Source organism: Cnephaeus nilssonii, assembly GCF_951640355.1.
Source record: "Cnephaeus nilssonii genome assembly, chromosome: 22".
NCBI lineage: Eukaryota > Metazoa > Chordata > Mammalia > Chiroptera > Vespertilionidae > Cnephaeus > Cnephaeus nilssonii.
Genome location: NC_137093.1, coordinates 12,181,647 through 12,199,613, shown reverse-complemented (window position 1 = coordinate 12,199,613; position 17,967 = coordinate 12,181,647). Strand labels below are relative to the sequence as shown.

At 44.1% G+C, this 17,967-nt stretch overlaps 1 protein-coding gene across 2 annotated transcripts in view; it reads right to left on the bottom strand.

Annotated features, from left to right (window-relative positions):
* Window positions 1–311: 311 nt before the first annotated feature.
* The window catches only part of KNTC1 (kinetochore associated 1), a 62,180-nt gene continuing 44,524 nt past the window's right edge, over window positions 312–17,967 (bottom strand). For both annotated transcript variants that reach the window (XM_079762721.1, XM_079762722.1), the window contains exons 50-64: window positions 17,587–17,797; window positions 17,359–17,468; window positions 14,677–14,723; window positions 13,368–13,446; window positions 11,929–12,047; window positions 11,400–11,535; window positions 10,920–11,015; window positions 10,491–10,547; window positions 9,330–9,384; window positions 9,177–9,240; window positions 8,525–8,654; window positions 6,978–7,067; window positions 6,412–6,557; window positions 5,544–5,634; window positions 312–2,072 (exon numbers count right to left, since the gene is read on the bottom strand). In XM_079762721.1, the coding sequence (XP_079618847.1) occupies window positions 2,052–2,072; window positions 5,544–5,634; window positions 6,412–6,557; window positions 6,978–7,067; window positions 8,525–8,654; window positions 9,177–9,240; window positions 9,330–9,384; window positions 10,491–10,547; window positions 10,920–11,015; window positions 11,400–11,535; window positions 11,929–12,047; window positions 13,368–13,446; window positions 14,677–14,723; window positions 17,359–17,468; window positions 17,587–17,797 (1,452 nt within the window). In that variant the 3' untranslated portion in view covers window positions 312–2,051. The remainder of the gene's footprint in view (window positions 2,073–5,543; window positions 5,635–6,411; window positions 6,558–6,977; window positions 7,068–8,524; window positions 8,655–9,176; window positions 9,241–9,329; window positions 9,385–10,490; window positions 10,548–10,919; window positions 11,016–11,399; window positions 11,536–11,928; window positions 12,048–13,367; window positions 13,447–14,676; window positions 14,724–17,358; window positions 17,469–17,586; window positions 17,798–17,967) is intronic.

Sequence of the window (17,967 nt, the reverse complement as noted above, 5' to 3'; positions counted from 1 at the left end):
AAGCTTTGCGGAAAATATTGGTGCAGTCTGTGCATGTCCGGAAGAGAGCAGGTGAACGACCACTTACACCGCCTGCAACTTGGAGGCTTTACGAGTGGGAGAATTCGGGCTTTGGGAAATTCTGTAACTTGCCAGGGTTCACACAGCGGGTACAGAATAGAGCCATATTCAAATCCAGACTTTTTTTAAATATACATTTTATTGATTTTTTACAGAAAGGAAGGGAGAAGGATAGAGAGCTAGAAACATCGATGAGAGAGAAACATCGATCAGCTGCCTCCTGCACACCCCCTACTGGGGATGTGCCCACAACCAAGGTACATGACCTTGACCAGAATCGAACCTGGGACCCTTCAGTCTGCAGGCCGATGGTCTATTCACTGAGCCAAACTGGTCAGGGCCAAATCCAGACTTGTTTTATTCCAAAACCCATGTTTTAAATCATGATGCTGGTATAGAAACAAGTATTTCCTCAACTGGCACAAAAAAGGCCAACCAATTCTAGTATCATCAAGTTATTCCCAAGCACAGCAATAGATTACGAAGGTGGATTAAGAGCTACAATTATTTTTGTGCCCGGCCGTGTCTGCTGGCTTTCGGCACCACACTGCCTTTCTGGGCCAAACTCCTACTTGGGGCTTACAGCCTGCACACGCCACGCTCCAGACTCCCGGATGGATGGCTTCCTGCTCGGTCCCGTCATTTCTTGGTACAGGCATGAGGATCAGAGGTTGGTGAAAGCACAGAGGTACTTCTCTTCAGTAGTGGCTTGGCAGAGGCAGCAGCCACAGCGGAGGATGCCCGAGGACGGAGGATGCCCGAGGACGGAGGATGCCCGAGGACGGAGGATGCCCGAGGACGGCTGCGGGCAGCGGTGGTGATGCTCCAGCAGTACTGGAGGGAGGAGACTCAGCCTCCGAGCAGAGCAGCGGGCTCCACCAGCTCCGTGGAGAATGGGGGCTGGAGGCTCCAACCCAGGGAGGGGCAGGAAGGGGCAGCTCTCTGACCTTAGACTAACAGCCCTTTCCCTTGTGCCTCCCAAGTGGCCTCCCTTCACCCCCCTTTTGCCTTTTGGTTCTTTTAACACCTTTGGAACCAATTCCTGGCATTCAATCCATCTCCACTTGAATTATCTGGAGTGTTTTCTATTTTCCTGTCAGGCCACTAACTGACATACTCTGCATCTGCAGCAAAAATGATATACTTTTTTTTTAACCCTCACCCGAGGATATTTTTCCATTGATTTTTAGAGAGTGGAACAGAGAGGGAAAGACAGAGAGAAATATCAATGTGAGAGAAACACATCGATTGATTGCCTCCTGCACATGCCCAGACCAGGGCCCGGGCTGGGGAGGAGCCTGCAACCAAGGTACGTGCCCTTGACCCCTTGAACGAAATCAAACCTGGGATCCTTTGGTCCACAGGCTGACGCTCTATCCACTGAGCCAAACTGGCTAGGGCAAAAATTATATACTTGTTTATAGAATAACATTAAAAAGAATGACATTCTGGCCTGCCTGGTGTGGCTCAGTGGTTGAGTGTCCACCTATGAACCAGGTCAGGGCTCATGCCCGGGTTGCAGGCTTGGCCCCCAGTAGGGGGCCTACAGGAGGCAGCTGATGGATGATTCTCCCTCATCACTGATGTTTCTCTCTCTCCTCCCATCCTCTCTGAAAAACAAAAATACATTAAAAAAAAAAAAAAAAAAGACCGACATTCTTATATTTATATGTGGAAGAAATAGGCTATAAATACTTGCTTTTCTTCTGCGGGGAGCAAAATATCTTTGCATTTTGTTTCCTTTATATATGGTATGAAAAATTAATTGTCTCTCTAAGTTATACAAGTAACTTGGCGAATAAAAGATTTATTAACTCAGGATATAACTTTTTTATGGGACAAACTGCCAAGTATCTTAGCATCACTTGTCAGATAACATTTGACAGCAGCTATAATACAGAGATTGCACAATTTTAAAAACCGTAATAAATATGGTCAGTTAATAGCAGGCTCCAAACTTCCTCTTGCTGTTCCCGAGAAAGGTTTGATGACTATGATCCATTAAGAAACATCTAAATGGGAAGAAACACAGAAGTATTTTTATGAGTGTCATTTAGGTTTGTTTTTTTTTTAAATAGAAAATGCTCAGATAAACTAAAGAACTTAAGGTTTAACTGTATTGCTAAAAATCTACACATAATATTCTTGAGCAGTTCAGACGAATACGACTGCAGAAAAACCTAATTTTAAGGGCCACAAATTCATCTCCTAAATCAATATTCTCCCTTTTTGAAAATAGCAATTTTATGCACTGAGCACAACAGACTGGAAGTGAACACTGGAAGTTATTAATGAAAGTTAACAACATGTAGGCTTATTTTAATATGTCTATTTTGGACCAAAGGAAAGAAAACCCCCCACAATATTTTGGTTTACTAAAGCTACTAATCCATGATCAAAATAAAAATATTTACCTTATATTTAAATTCAAAATAGAAGAAGTAATTTATATGCATATTTTATATATAAAAACATTTGGGTGGAGAAACCAAGATGGCGGCATAGGTAAACACCTGAACTGCTGCCTCGCACAACAATTTCAAAACTACAATTAAAAGACAAAACGGACATCATCCAGAACCACAGGAAGGCTGACTGAGTGGAAATTCTACAACTAGAAGGAAAGAGAAAAGCACACTGAGACTCAGGAGCTGCGGAAGTAAAGGCAGAGGTACAGAGGTACGAAGGCACGCGCTGAGAGGGCTGGCAACTGAGTATGCGGCTGGCTTTCTCAATCCAGAGGGAAACACAAGCTCCCGACTGCTCTGAACTCCAGTTCCAGGCGAGACTCTGGGGACCCAGACTCATTCGGGGAGAAACTGGACTGTCTGGCAGCGGGAGAAACTCGAGGGCGGCTTTCTCTCAGAGGTGCTTGCAGCGATTACCACGGGACACTGAGACCCAGGGGCCTCTTAGGGCAGGGCTGACAGGAAGCCATGGCTGTCTGCTCCGCCCTAAGATCCCGCCCCACGAAGCCATTGCTGTTTGCTCTGCCCTGAGACTCCGCCCCATCCAAGCTGTGCACAGAGGCTTTTGCATATGAATGGCCTGGTCCTTTGAATTCTAAACTTACCTAACAAACTGCAGCTGAGTCAGTGAGACCCAGAACATTAAAAAAAGGGCCCAAGGCCCCACAGCAGCTTGCATTGCTTCACAGCTGGGCCTCATCTGGGCACCTCCAAAACCCAAACAAAGAAGAGGAATCTGCAGATCTCTCCATAGCTCCTGCTGGGTGGCCACAGGCAGAGGCTAAATTAGCACCTCCTTGGAGATCCAAGAGCCATTGTACCCAGGGGTCAGAGTAGGACCATCCAGATTACAACTCCTCAGATCCATAAGGGACACTCTCAGGGGGCAGACTTAGTCAGCACCAAAGCCTCACTGAAGCAAGTCTTGCCTCATAAGGGTGTCTCCAGCACAGAAGTTCTCCCATCATAGACACAGCTGATCCTCACAGCCAATTGGCCTGGAGGTCAATTCCTCCCACTGATACCAACAGCAATCAAGGCTTAACTACAACAAGACTGTGCACACAGCCCACAAAGGGGTGCACCAAGAGTGTCCACATCAGGTAACTGGGGAGGCTGAGCCACTGGGCCCTATAGGACACCTAGCACACAAAGCCACTCTATCAAATCAGGGAAGCAGCCAAAATGCGGAGACAAAGAAACAGGTCACAAATGAAAGGAATGGAGGAAAGCAAACGACTGGATATAGAGTTCAAAACCACGGTTATAAGTTTTTTCAAGAATTTTCTAGAAAAGGCCGATAAATTTAGTGAGACCCTCGAGGATATGAAAAAGGACCAACTAGAAATTAAGCATACACTGACTGAAATAAAGAATAATATACAGAGATCCAACAGCAGACTAGAGGATCGCAAAAATCAAGTCAAAGATTTGAAATACAAAGAAGCAAAAAACACCCAACCGGAAAAGAAAAAAGAAAAAAGAATCCAAAAATATGAAGATAGTGTAAGAGCCTCTAGGACAACTTCAAGCGTACCAACAAGTGTTCCTCTTCCCCGCCCCCTATAGCTCCCCTCCACCTGGTTCCCACCCCACCCTCTGCCCTTACCCGCCCCCCCACTGTCCTCATCCATAGGTGTACATCTGAATTATGGGGGTGCCAGAAGAAGAAAGAGAGCAAGATATTGAAAACCTATTTGAAGAAATAATGACAGAAAACTTCCCCCACCTGGTGTAAGAAATAGACTTACAAGTCCAGGAAGTGCACAGTACCCCAAACAAAAGTAATCCAAAGAGGACCACACCAAGACACATCATAATTAAAATTCCAAGGGCAACAGACAAAGAATATTAAAAGCAGCAAGAGAAAAACAGTTAGTTACATACAAGGGAGCACCCATACGATTGTCAGCTGATTTCTCAACAGAAACTATGCAGGCCAGACAGCAGTGGCAAGAAATATTCAAAGTGATGAATAGCAAGAACCTACAACCAAGATTACTCTACCCAGCAAAGTTATCATTCAGAATTGAAGGGCAGATAAAGAGCTTCACAGATAAGAAAAAGCTAAAGGAGTTCATCACCACCAAACCAGTATTATATGAAATGCTGAAAGGTATTCTTTAAGAAGAGGAAGAGGAAGAAAAAGGTAAAGATAAAAATTATGAACAACAAATACATATCTATCAACAAGTGAATCTAAAAATCAAGTGAATAAAAAATCTGATGAAGAGAATAAACTGGTGAATATAATAGAATCAGGGGCATAGAAAGGGAGTGGACTGACAATTCTCGGGGGGAAAGGGGTGTGGGGCGTGCGGGAAGAGACTGGACAAAAATCGTACACCTATGGATGAGGACAGTGGGGGGGCGGGTAAGGGCAGAGGGTGGGGTGGGAACCAGGTGGAGGGGAGCTATGGGGGGCGGGGAAGAGGAACACTTGTAATAATCTGAACAATAAAGATTTATTAAAAAAAATTTGGAAGAATATATAACAAAATGTTAACAGTGATACTCTCTCTTGGTAGTGAGATTTCAAGAGATTAAGAACTTTGTTTTTTTTTTTTTTTACTCTTGCAAATTTCTCTTTTTTTCCTTAGTGAACATTTATGTCTTAGGTAACTAAAAAAGGAGAAGTAAAAGCAATTGATACTCAAGCACCACATTAACCAATGCCTTTGGAAATGCAGTGTTCCACTTGCTTCAGTTTGAAAAGCAAGACTTGAGGAGGAATCAGGAAGCTGGAAAGCAGGTGGCCCAGGTGTAAAAGCAGAGCTGGCCCAGGTCAGTGACTGGCCTGAGGCCACGCGGCCACTTGGTGCAGAGCTGAGAGGGGAGCCACGGCCTCTTCACTTCTGGCCTGGGACTCTTATATAAAAAGTAAAATACAAAAAGTATATGCAGTCACATGTGAAAACACATTGCTCTCCAGAACAAGTCTGGCTCAATGTCAAGACCCTGGAAATAGAAATGGCGTCAGGCTGGTGAGAGTCCAGGTAACTGCAACAGCTTTACCTTCAGAATCTCACAGGGCGCGGCGTCTGCGGGCACGGGGTTCCCACGGTGCTTTGAGTACTCAGTTATCAAGACGGAAGCTTCATCTATACTACAGCATCAGAAAGGAAAAGAAGGGCATGAGGAAACTTTTGGGGGTGGTAACTATGCTCGCTATCTGGACTGTGGTGATGGCGTCACCGGTATAGACATGTCAAAACTCATCAGATTGCATGTCTGAAATATGTGCAGCCGGTTTTACATAGATTTTGCGTAAAAAAAAATAACACTCATTCACAAATGACAGCAAGTGATTATGGTTGGACCCCAGTGATACAGCAGCAGAAAGAGATCTGTGCTGTGGTCAGGAGAGAGGACGCCTCCTGTGTGATCGGCAGTTAGATGAACCGAGGGGTAGACCCAAGAGGCATTTTAAGCCCTTCCCTTTCTTCAGGGTCACCCCATTTCTTCTTTCTCCTTTTCACTTTACAGATCTGTTCCCAACCCTATCCCAAGAGAAGCTTGTTGTTTCTAAACTTGTGGATGCTGGAAAATTAGATAACCAAGCTTGGCCAACATTACGATACATGAAGCCATCGATTCTCTGAGCCAATGCTAAGAACTAAAGCTGTCTTTTAGGGTTTCAGAGCAGAGCTGTGAGACGCCTACTTTGGGGGTTCAGGCAGCTTGTTTGTCTGATTCCAAGTGCATGTTCCAAGGGACTGGGCTACAAGACAATTGGCCTCTGGGAACTGGTAGTAATGCTACAAGGTAACGTTTGGAGCCTTGAGTTACAACCAAACAGCTCTATAATTGTTTGATATTTTCCTCCAAAATAAAGATACAATTTAAGGACATTCTATGGTAAGTTTTTTTTTAATTGACTTACCTTACTTCATTTGCCAAATAGTTTACCAGGTCAGTGATGTTGTTGGTGTTTATCATGTGCAGTTTCAACACTTGAAAGTATTTTGTTTTTGCCAAAATCCCAAACTCCTTCTTATTTCTGATATTATTCAGAACCAGATTTTGAATCTATAGAATGACAGGTATTGTCATATTAACAAGGTGTTAAATACCAAGTCCTAGTTAATTCCGAAACATTTCTGACAATCAGGAGTGAGATTATTATTGTGATGTAACTCACTCTTTTGTGAGGGGGTGGGCAGGGGGAACGGGGCCTGCGCTGGCCCATTTCAGTACTGTATACAGTAAATAAGTAAAAAGTGATTGTGGTTAAGCACTTTGGGACTTTTTATAAAGCACAGCAATAAACAAGACAGCCAGGGTCCCCGCCATTACAAAAATGTATAGGTTTTAATAAAAGCAAATGAATTGTATGTATTAACAAAAAGATTGAGATAGTAATTTTCCGCTTCATCCAGGTTTTGGGGAAATGATTACCTTCTAATACCTAATTTTTCATAGCAAAAAGGAGGTGAAATTTTCTCTTACTTGATGTGAAAACCCTGCCAGCTGGCCAGTACTCATATGCTCCTCCAATTGCTGTAAAATGACCTGAGGGCTGCAGGAGTTCAGAAAGTTCTAGAGAAACAAATCAAAACATAGTTGACGGAAAAGCATAATTACTACTCATGTCTGTCAAATCTGTAAAGTATTCATTTTTTAAATTTGAAATATTCTAAGGGATTTCTATTATAGGAAAAAATGCCTCTGTCAACCAAAAATTATTGAAATAAGGTAAGAAGCACTTTACAAAAATGCCCATTCCAACAGTAAGAGCTGTTTAATAATAAGCATGTTGTCATTCTAAGTGCCAAAAGGAATCTATTTAAATACTCGCACTCTGAAGAGCAGCAACAGATGAGGTTATGAATAGTCAGAACAAATCAAAGATAAGCACAGACGGCTTTGAAAAAAATAAAACGAATAGAACAAACGACAAATGAAACATTTCCAGATGCTTTGTTCTACTTGTTCTGTGTTACAACAGGAATGAGAGTTTATTTGTTTTGTTTGTCCTCACCTGAGGATATTTTTCCATTGATTTTTAAAAAAAATAGATTTTTTATTGATTTCAGAGAGGAAGGGAGAGATAGAAACATCAATGATGAGAGAGAATCATGGATCGGCTGCCTCCTGCACACCCCCTACCGGGGATCGAGTCCACAACCAGGGCATGTGCCCCGACTGGGAATCGAACCTGGGACCCCTCAGTCCACAGGCCAACGCTCCATCCATTGAGCCAAAGCGGCTAGAGCTTTCCATTGATTTTTAGAGAGTGGAAGGGAGGGGGAGAGACAGAGAGAGAAACATTGATGTGAGAGAGACACACTGACTGGTTGTCTGCCGCACACTCCCCGAATCCAGCTAGAGATTGAGTCTGCAACCGAAGTACGTGCCCTTGAATGGAATCGAACCTGGGACCCTTCAGTCCGAGGACCGGTGCTCTAACCACTGAACCAAACGGCAACTTATTTTTTTTAAAGTTTTGTCCTTAGAATGCTTGCGGCTCCCTTTGTGGCACCCACACACAAGACCTGACTCTCCGCTCTCTTCTCCCACCTCCAACCACGAAGTCAAGCTGCCCTCCTCGCAGTCTTCTCCTTCTAGCTCATTTTCATTCATTGCTACCACCTACTTTGGGGATTGATCCCCTCACGCTTCCCTGGCCTCTCCACAAGGTTGCTGCGCATGGATTTAGTGAGATAAGAGCTTCCCCAGAGTGTCCTCTTTCCTCCGGTCCAGCTGACGTGGATTATTCCTTCTGGAATATTTCTGATCATTTCACTTGACTCTTCTGGGAAAACTGACTGTTCCCTACTGACAAAGATGCACTCTTAAGGCATCCCTCAGACTAGCCCCCCTCTATCTTCCAGTCTTACCTTCCACTAAACGCCCCCACAATCCTGCCCTGTCCATACTGATGTACCCCTGGCTTTGCTGGTTTGGTGAAAAGAAAACGCAACCTTTCTCGGGGACATGCAATTCTAAAACCTTCCCTTTCTTTGGCAGCCCCAGAGGCATAGTTTCCAACATACCTTAATCTGCTGGTGTCTTTTTTCTGAGTGGGGCAGGAGCATGAGACAGGCTAATGCAAAAGCTGGAAGCTCTAACTGGACATACTGCCTGGCGACTCCGATCATGTCGAGATCATCCGAAACGGGACATCTTTGAGAGAGCACACGATTAGTCACGAGATGACACTGTCCGAATCCCTCGTTTCCAGGGTCCCACACTTCTCACTTGCCTGAGCTTTCTGTAATTTTAGACACTGAAGTGCTGGTGTGTAACACCTGCTTAGCAGTGAGTAACTCCAGTCTGCTATGACATTCTTCCTGCAGTAAAAGGATCTACCCACAGGACTGCAGACCGCTGGCTGTTGCTATGATTATGTCTGAAAGCCTCCACATAAAGACAAACTTTCTATGAGACAACACTGTGTCACTCGGGGTAGTCACAAACAGTACTCTATCCTCACATTACACTTGGGGACCAATGGAATATCCGTTTACCAGTGGTACCACACATGGAAAGTCGACATTATAAAAATAAGATACTTAATTTAAAAACAAGTGGTATGTTTACCTTCTCAAGAAAAATAAACTACCCACACCAGATATCTATTAAAAAGGAATTTTACAAGCAAAAAATTGGATTTTTTTGGGGTAGGAAAACAAATATTTCACTTACTCGAGAATAGCAATGAGACTCTCACAACAATCTGATAACTGGCTGGGGCTTAAAGGACAAGAGGCTGAAAATGAAATAAACAAACAAAAACAATGTGTACACATGCACAACCACAAAATGCTACCCTCCGTGGCCCAGAGGAGGGGACAATACCTGAGAGCAGTGGGACCTGGACCACACGCTGCCAGGCCTTGCTGAAGTAGGGCACCTGTGGGGACAAGTGTGTCAGAATGCACGCCTGGGTTAGCAGAAGCTACTTTACAGTCACAACACGCACACCCAGAGCTGACATGCTGGATGCTCAACCAAAGTCCTCAATTGATACTCTGTGTTTGAGGTTATTAGATTGTAGGATAATTTTTCAGCAGCCCTGGCCGGGTAGCTCAGTTACAACAAATCGACACTTCTGTCTCTCAATTAAAAAAAAAACAACACAAAACCCACCTAATTGTACATTTTAAAAGGGTGAATTTTACATGTGAATTATAAATTTTTTTGATTGTTAATCCTCACTCGAAGATATTTTTCCATTGCTTTTTAGAGAGAGCGGAAGGGAGGGGGAGAGACAGAGAAAGAGCAACATTAATCTGAGAGACACATCGATTGGTTGCCTCCCGCATGTGCCCTGACCAGGGCCAGGGATCAAGCCTGCAACTGAGGTACGTGCCCTTGACTGGAATTGAACCCAGCACCCTTCAGCCCATGAACTGAGGCTCTATCCACTGAGCCAAACTGGCTAGGGTGTGTGTGCGTGTGTGTATTAATTTTTAACCCTTTGCACTCGCTTGCTTTTTTCTCGATTCCTTTATTCTAATGCTAACCGTGTCGAGTCACACTAGACATCCGAGTGCAAAAGGTTAGAAGATGAGATCTATATGTGTTGATATGTAACAATCTGGACGACACCAATACATTATATATTTTTATGTAATAATGATGATGCGGGTGCACAACTTATGACATTTCGAAGAAGATGACGCGGTCTCTGACTTTAAAGATCTTCAAAGTCTGCGAGGGGCGGTCAAACATGTAATTAAGGTAAACTGTGCTCTGCCAACCATCACGGATGAGTCAGCGCTTTGGGGGGTGATGCACGGAGCCTGGAGAACTGGGGACAGTGAGGTCTGGGAGGAGGTGGCATCGGAGCTGAGTGTTCCGAGTGTGAGCACCACTGTCAGGAACGTCATCCCACAGCAGATCAGCTCTGTTCTTTACTAAGGAGACGATCACTAACCCAGAGTGCCCGGCAGTCACAAGGCCAGAGCGTATAGAGATTAAATTCTATAAAACTTACTTAAAAAAAAAATTACATACCTGCCACAAAGGATGGATGCTAGAAATGGCTGTTAAAACTTTCCTTAGATATGGAATCTGTGGGAAAATAAACAAAAACTGAAATGTTCCGAAGATCACCAAAACAGAAAATCTCCACATGACATACGGATTCTTTCAAGGGGAGTATCAAATTTGTCTTCCATGAGAACCACCGGAGCAGTTCGCTTCCACATCCACAAATATCAAACGAGGCCAGGGAGCCCCCCCCCTCCCCCCCTGCCTCTGTTTCCTGGGAGATTTGATTCATTTTGAGCCTGCACTTCCTCTGGCCGCACACGAAGTCCTGAGCCAGGGAGGGCGGACGTTTGCAGCATGCATCTGTTCCTTAACGAGCATCGCCGGCCACTGCTGAAGCGCCGCCGGGCCAGAGCGGGAAACGACACTGCGGGGTAGGGTACCAAGTCTTACCATGTTGAAGCCAAGCAGCTTTTGCAAGAGTCCGTTCCACAGCTGCAGGTCATAGATTTTGTATTCTAAACAAAGCTCAGTCACCAGTCTCACTGCCTAAAGGAGAAAGAAAAACCGTACTGCTATACGGCACCAGACAATCAAACCATCTCTGCGAAAGGCATCCAACCCACCTGGGCTCCCACTGCCTCGGAGACTAACTCCCCACAAACAACGAGGAGGAAGTGAAGCTATGCCTCTTCCTACCCAGGGACATCTCTTCTCTCGTCCAGAGGAGGAGAGACAGGCCTTGGGAAGGATTGTTTCTTCTTGACAGGGATGGCCTTAGCCTTCAGGAAGAGAGTAAGGGACTCCCGAGTCGCCTCGTCACCGCCAGGACAGGACAGAAGGAAAGGTCTCCAGCAGCAGATTTGCTCGGGAATAACTTCTCTGGTTTTGTCTTTCAGGAAGCTGAGATGACGGGCGACTCGGTGTACATACCATGGATTCGTGGCTGTGGTTTTTCCATAGACCCTTAATCATGCCTTCCTTAGGGCTGTTGCAAAATAATTCATAGGTGATGGGGATATTCAACATCTCGAAAGACGCCAGAAAAGTTATACATTTCAAGTAAGATCTGGAAAACAGAGGCATTCACAGTAAACATTCTCTTAGGCCACGTTTACACTTAAAATAAAAGCCACCATCTGGATAAATTAGGCCTGTTTGTTTTTAAATGCCTATTTTTGGTTTCTGAAAAGATTCACTGAATATCATATTAGGAAGAAATCAATTGGAGCAAGAGGGAGAAAACACTGTGTCTAAAGGTCTCGCAGGAGCAAGGGGAAGGAGAGCATCTCACAGGCCTGTTTCCCTGTTGCCAACATGTCAAGGTCACCCAAGGCCCGTTTCCACGCCTCGTTAATGGCCTCTTCCGAACCACGGCCCCGCCAGGGACCCTTCCAAACGACCTGCTGCTGTTTCTTTTTGTTGTTACCTATTTCTAACACAATTTTAAAAGTCTACTTACTTGACTTCTTCGATGGGCTTTTTGAAGAGAGATTCTATGGTTTCCTTGTCAGCCAAATACAGGAGACACTGAAGAGCCCGTGTTCGGTGGGCAAAGGTGAACTGGCGCATATCTAATGCCTGTAAAACCAACACGGTTTGGGGAGTTGCATGTTTGCGTGCTGTGCTTGAGTCAAAACTCAGGTAACGTAAGCAACATCATTTAAAAAAAAATTAAAGTCAATCTCCGCTCTGAGGGAGTCAGTAGTTGGCAAAGTGTGGTCCATGGAACCCTGAGGAGTGTTCTCGAACTCATTCAAGAGGGAACCTTCAAAACTGTTTTCCTAATAACACTGCTGGCTCGAATCAAGGAAGGGACACCCCCCTGTGGCAGCGCTGCTGTATCCATCCTTCACGGCCCGCACTGGCAGCACTGAAAATGAGTGATGACCTCCACTCAAGAAGGTTCTCGCTGAAGCAGTAAAAATTAATTTGATTAAAGCTCAACTCTTGAATAGATTAATAAGAGCACACACTTGAATATTAATTAATTAAAATGTACTCATGAATATTCTGTCTGACAAAATGGGAAGTGTGCGTAAGGCATACTGCAGTGTGATGGTTTTTTCAGGGGAAAGCGCTTGTACCTCGAGCTGAACGAGCCACTTTTCCTGGAATGCCATTTTTACCTGAAATAATAACTGAAAATAAAAGGGGTATTTCCTTGCCCTAACCGGTTTGGCTCAGTGGCTAGAGCGTCGGCTTGCGGACTGAAAGGTCCTAGGTTCGATTCCGGTCAAGAGCATGTTCCTTGGTTGGGGGCACAACCCCATTAGGAGGTGTGCAGGAGACAGCTGATCGATGTTTCTAACTTTCTATCCCTCTCCCTTCCTCTCTGTAAAAAATCAATAAAATATATGAAAAAAAGAAAAAAAGGGGGTATTTCCCTCTTGCTGTCCAGGACACACACCTTAGCTTCTCACACTTTCCCCCTCTCCTTCCTCCTATCCTTCTAGCTACACCTTTGTCTCCCTGGGTTCCAATGGCCTCCACACATTTCTACATGCACAAGCCTGAAAGCAAAGAGGGGAAGCAAAAGGGACGGTTCGGTCCCGCTTAAATCCAGGGCGTGACTGGAGGGGAAGCCAGGCTGCGCGGGGCCCCGAGGCCAGGGTGGAGTTTTCTCTGGTTGGCCCCTTGCTATTAGGAATGCTGACCAACCAGGGAGTTAGCAACCCTGAGCGTAGATAACCTGTGGGAACTGGCACACCATTCGGTTTGCTAAGCAGGATGTTACAGAAACCAGCACTAAATGGAGTTGGGCAGATATTACAAAGTAAGGCATACTTTGAATAAGTACACAAGTGAGCATTATCTTAATCATCTGTTAATGATATTGAGCATGGCAAGTATGCAGAGAAAAATATTAAGCTGAGTTTTGACTAAGTTCCTAGGACTTACAGTTGTAGCTGATGTTGCAAATATAAACAGCATTCTTGAACTATAATCAATCGGACGAGACTGGAGGAGATACAGGACTCTGAAAAAAGTTTTTAAAATTATATTTAGATACACAGAGGAAGTCATCAGACACCTGAAGGGTTACGGGTCAAGGACATTTTTGCTTTCCCTTTTACCTAGATGGTAACACAATAAACAGTTTTCTCATCCATAAAATGGCTAGTTGATCTCTGATCATTTAAATTCTCTCTATTTAAGAAATTAACACAAACCAAAGCTGCAAAATACACTGACTACTGCGCATGGACGATTCTGTCTTCGTTCACAGGATGGTACCAGTGGCACTGGGCGTACTGGGCGGGCGTGGGGGTGTGGAGCTTTCAGTGGGAAAAGGCCGGAAGTTATGAAATTGGCACGAAGGAAAAAAATCCCTTTTGCAATTCCTTTCTTGGGATTCTCTCACTCTCTTGAGTTGTTTCCACGACTTCCCTGTGGCTAATTTAGTCAAACAACCCAGGACCTGCTTCCCTCGTGCTTAGCCAAAGGTGCCTCTGCCCCCAACACTAGGCAAGCACACGGCGAAGTCCAGAGGAAAGGAGGCCATGGGGCGGGGGGGGGCAGCCAGCTCTGTCCAAACCAGGAGAGATTCTTTCCTTGGGTTTGTCCTTCCACGTCCTCGCTCAGATCTCCAGGGCTGATCCAGGCTTCCTGGCTGACCTGACCTACTTCTGGCCTAGACCAGGAATGGCAGAAGGCTAGCATGTGTGTCACCACGCCCTCTCCCACGCCTGGGCCAGGCATCACTAATGGGTTACCACATTCTTTCTGATTCGGGCCCAGATAGTCTTCTCAAGTCGTGACCAATCAGACTGAGCACACTGGATGACACCGATGTGCCTTTTTTGGTCTCAGTCTCAGGTTGGAAGGGGAAGAAATCCTGGTGGCCCACGTCTGAGCCAACCCAGCTCAGCAGAGGGAGAAAACATAAAGGGGCCTTGGGCCACGGTCTCAGCTAATTGAAAGTTTTCCTTTGTCTGAGGTGCAGTCTCTGCTAAAGGTGTTCTAAGAGACCTTGATATTAGTAGGAACTCGCTGAAGGTTCAGAAATTCTGAATCTTGGCTGCTTCTTATTTATTGCGCTGGAGATACTTACACCTGCTCACAGCCATGTATCAAAGAATTGATTCTTCTCAGAGACTGACCCAAGCTCTATCAGGAAAGGATTTTCAAAACCGACCCCTGACAAATTTACTAGTAAGATTCCTACTGGGCAACAGGATATAGATAAATATAAGCAAAGAAAGAATACCTTCGTAGTGCTTCATCTTCTTGAAGTTCAAATATTTCTGATGGGTTCTTTGAGAAAGTGAAAAAGAAGAAAAAAAAGTCAAAGCTTAATAAAGTTTGTTGAGCTAGATAAAATTATGAAAAATCTATTAGATGAAAAACTCAATATAAAAATTATGTTTAGCCTTGGCCGGTTTGGCTCAGCGGGTAGAGCATCGGCCTGTGGACTGAGGGGTCCCAGGTTTGATTCTGGTCAAGGGCACATGCCCAGGTTGCGGGCTCGATCCCCAGGAGGGGATGTGCGGGAGGCAAGTCCATCAATGATTCTCTCTCATCATTGATGTTTCTATCTCTCTCTCTCCCTCTTCCCTTCCTCTCTGAAATCAATAAAAGTATATTTTAAAAAATTTAAAAATTATATCTACATGTAAGAAATTTCAGTACGATTCATTACTTTAAGATTCTTGCTTAGAAAATGGGTTTACTAACATTCATTCAGTCAAGAAAATATCTACACATATATGCATGGCCTATGGACACAGACCATGGGGCAGTGAGGTCCTAGGGCAGAGGGCGCAGGGGTGGGTTGGAGGGGGTCAGTAGAGGAGAAAAGGAGACATGTGCAATACTTTCAACAATAAAGAATTACACACACACACACAAAAAAGAAGGTATTTACTGAGCACTCTCTATGTGCCAGGCATCATTCTGGGCACGTGGGTCCCCCGAGTAAACAAAACCAACACTCCTGTCCTCCTGAAGCTTACAGTCATTGGGTAATTTTTATTTATTTATTTATTTATTTATTTATTTATTTAATATATTTTATTGATTTTTTTAGAGAGGAAGGGAGAGGGATAGAGAGTTAGAAACATCGATGAGAGAGAAACATCGATTCAGCTGCCTCCTGCACACCTCCTACTGGGGATGTGCCCGCAACCAAGGTACATGCCCTTGACCAGAATCGAACCTGGGACCCTTCAGTCCGCAGGCCAACGCTTTAGCCACTGAGCCAAACTGGCTAGGGCCATTGGGTAATTTTTAAAAGAAAAGGACTCTATGAATTTTAAACGAGTTGTTCACCAATTCAGTATATTTTTATGGGATTTACAAAGCAATGTTTTAGGTGCTGTGTACGGACCAAGTTCCTGGCCTGGAGGAACTTCCGGTTTAGAGCTCCAAACGTGTAAGTTAAAACATTCTGGTTCCCGAGTCAACCACGAATTCTAAAGGGCCTAGATATGCCTCTGCCTCCTCTGTGCCCCCTGACGCCCAGATTTTGTTCTTGGTAAATACTTACAGAGGAAACAGTACAGGCAATTCTGCATGTGGATTGCTGAATTCCTCCATAAATTTAGATTTAATGATATTATTTCTAAAAAAACTGACATGGGCAAACCCACAATGAGACTTTTTACAAACCAAACTGGCCTGCACCCTTCCAAAACAGTGTCCGTCAGAGTTAATATAGGTTCAAGTGAGAATTCGTGGACACAGACAGTGTGGCGAAGGCCTGGGGAAGGGGCTGACGCTCTATCCACTGAGCCAAACCAGCTAGGGCTAAGGTATCCAAATTAACCTCACCTATTAGGGCAGACAGACATCTGGGCCTCCAAATGTCATACCCTGAGAAGTACATAATGTTTAGGTAGTACTCTGGCCCAAAATGCATAATTCGAATCTTATAATGAGAAAACATTATACAAATCCAAATTGAGGGGCAGCTTAGAAAATAACTGGATTCTACTCTTCAAAAATGAAAGTGTCACCAACAACAAGGAAAAGGCATGGAACTGTTCTAGATTAAAAGAGATTACAAATGTAACAAATAGATGTTGCACATAACCCTGAACTTGATCCTGGTCCCAGGGGGAAAAATTGCTATAAAAGACATTATTGGGGACAATTGGTTAAATTGTAACATGGACTATAGATTCAAGTCTGTTTGTATTGTATCAATATTATGTCAATATTAAATTATCTGATTTTGATAATTATACTGTGGTTAAGTAAGAGAAAAGCCTTGTTCTTAGGAAATATGCTCGTAACTAAAGGGTAGAGAGGCATGACGTATGCAATTTACTCTCAAATGGTTCAGAAAAATATTATGGATATATATATTATAGGGAGAGTAATAAAGCAAATATGGCAGAATGTTGAACTCTGATGGAGCTGGGTGAGGGACAGACAGGAATTCTTTTATACTACTGCAACTTTCCTGTGTGATTGAAATTACTTCAGAATAAAGTAAATCCCATGAATCTGAGTGTAAGAACAGGCCATTTCTTTTATACCTATATCTACCTGGTTGCAAAACAATATTTAAGCTAAAAGAAAAAGTGGCCCAGCCAGTGCGACCCAGTGATTGAGCATCCACCTATGAACCAGGAGATCACGGCTCAATTCCCAACCAGGGCACATGCCCGGGTTGTGCGCTCGATCCCAGGTAGGGCGAGCAGGAGGCAGCTGATCAATGATTCTCTCTCATCGCTGATTTTTTTTTTTTAATCTCTCTCCCTTTATCTCTGAAATCATTAAAAATACACACATTTTTTAAAAAGTAAACAATGTCATTAAAACTCATCAGATAATAGGAGGTACTAAACTGAACAAGTTTCTTCTTTTAAGATTCTGTGCTCCTAATTAGAAGGTTCTCCCAGTGTGAGACAACAGGTATGAAGGATGCTCTTGAGGACAAACTTACTTCGCCAGGTTTTGTGGTTGGGCACAGCCATTTTTTCAGCAACATGTCCCACACTTTTTCCAAATTGATTTCATTGACTTCGGCTATTTCTTTAGCTGCTGCGTGAATATCTAAAATATTCAAGATGAAGAATTAAAAAAAGAAAAGTCCACATTCTCAATGCAAGAGAAGTGAGAATCAAATGATGGCTCTCCTTGGACAAAAAGATAGCAAGGGTGTTGTCCTCACCGGGATAGTCTTTGCCAGATGCATTCTGAATTCTGAGGTTGATGCTAGGATGTTCGTACAGACTGACGATGAGATGTGCTGGTTTTCCAATCACTCTTAGATGCTCTGCCGTGTTCAGCTTGTGGGCTATGAGCACAGCCTCTGTGCCTGATCGCCGGTACTGAATGTGGAGCTTCTTCAACAAAGCCTCAGCTTTTTCACGTGTTTCATCCTTTAAAAATGCCCAAGCACAGAGAAACGCTTGCTTTCTAAATCTCAAGGGAGACACAGAATATCCTTCTTTACCAATCATGGGAGGGAGGGCCCTGCCTTAGTTACATCCTTCAGGATCCAATACAAAGGCCTGTTTTCTTTTTCCATTTTAGGCATCCAACCCTGGAA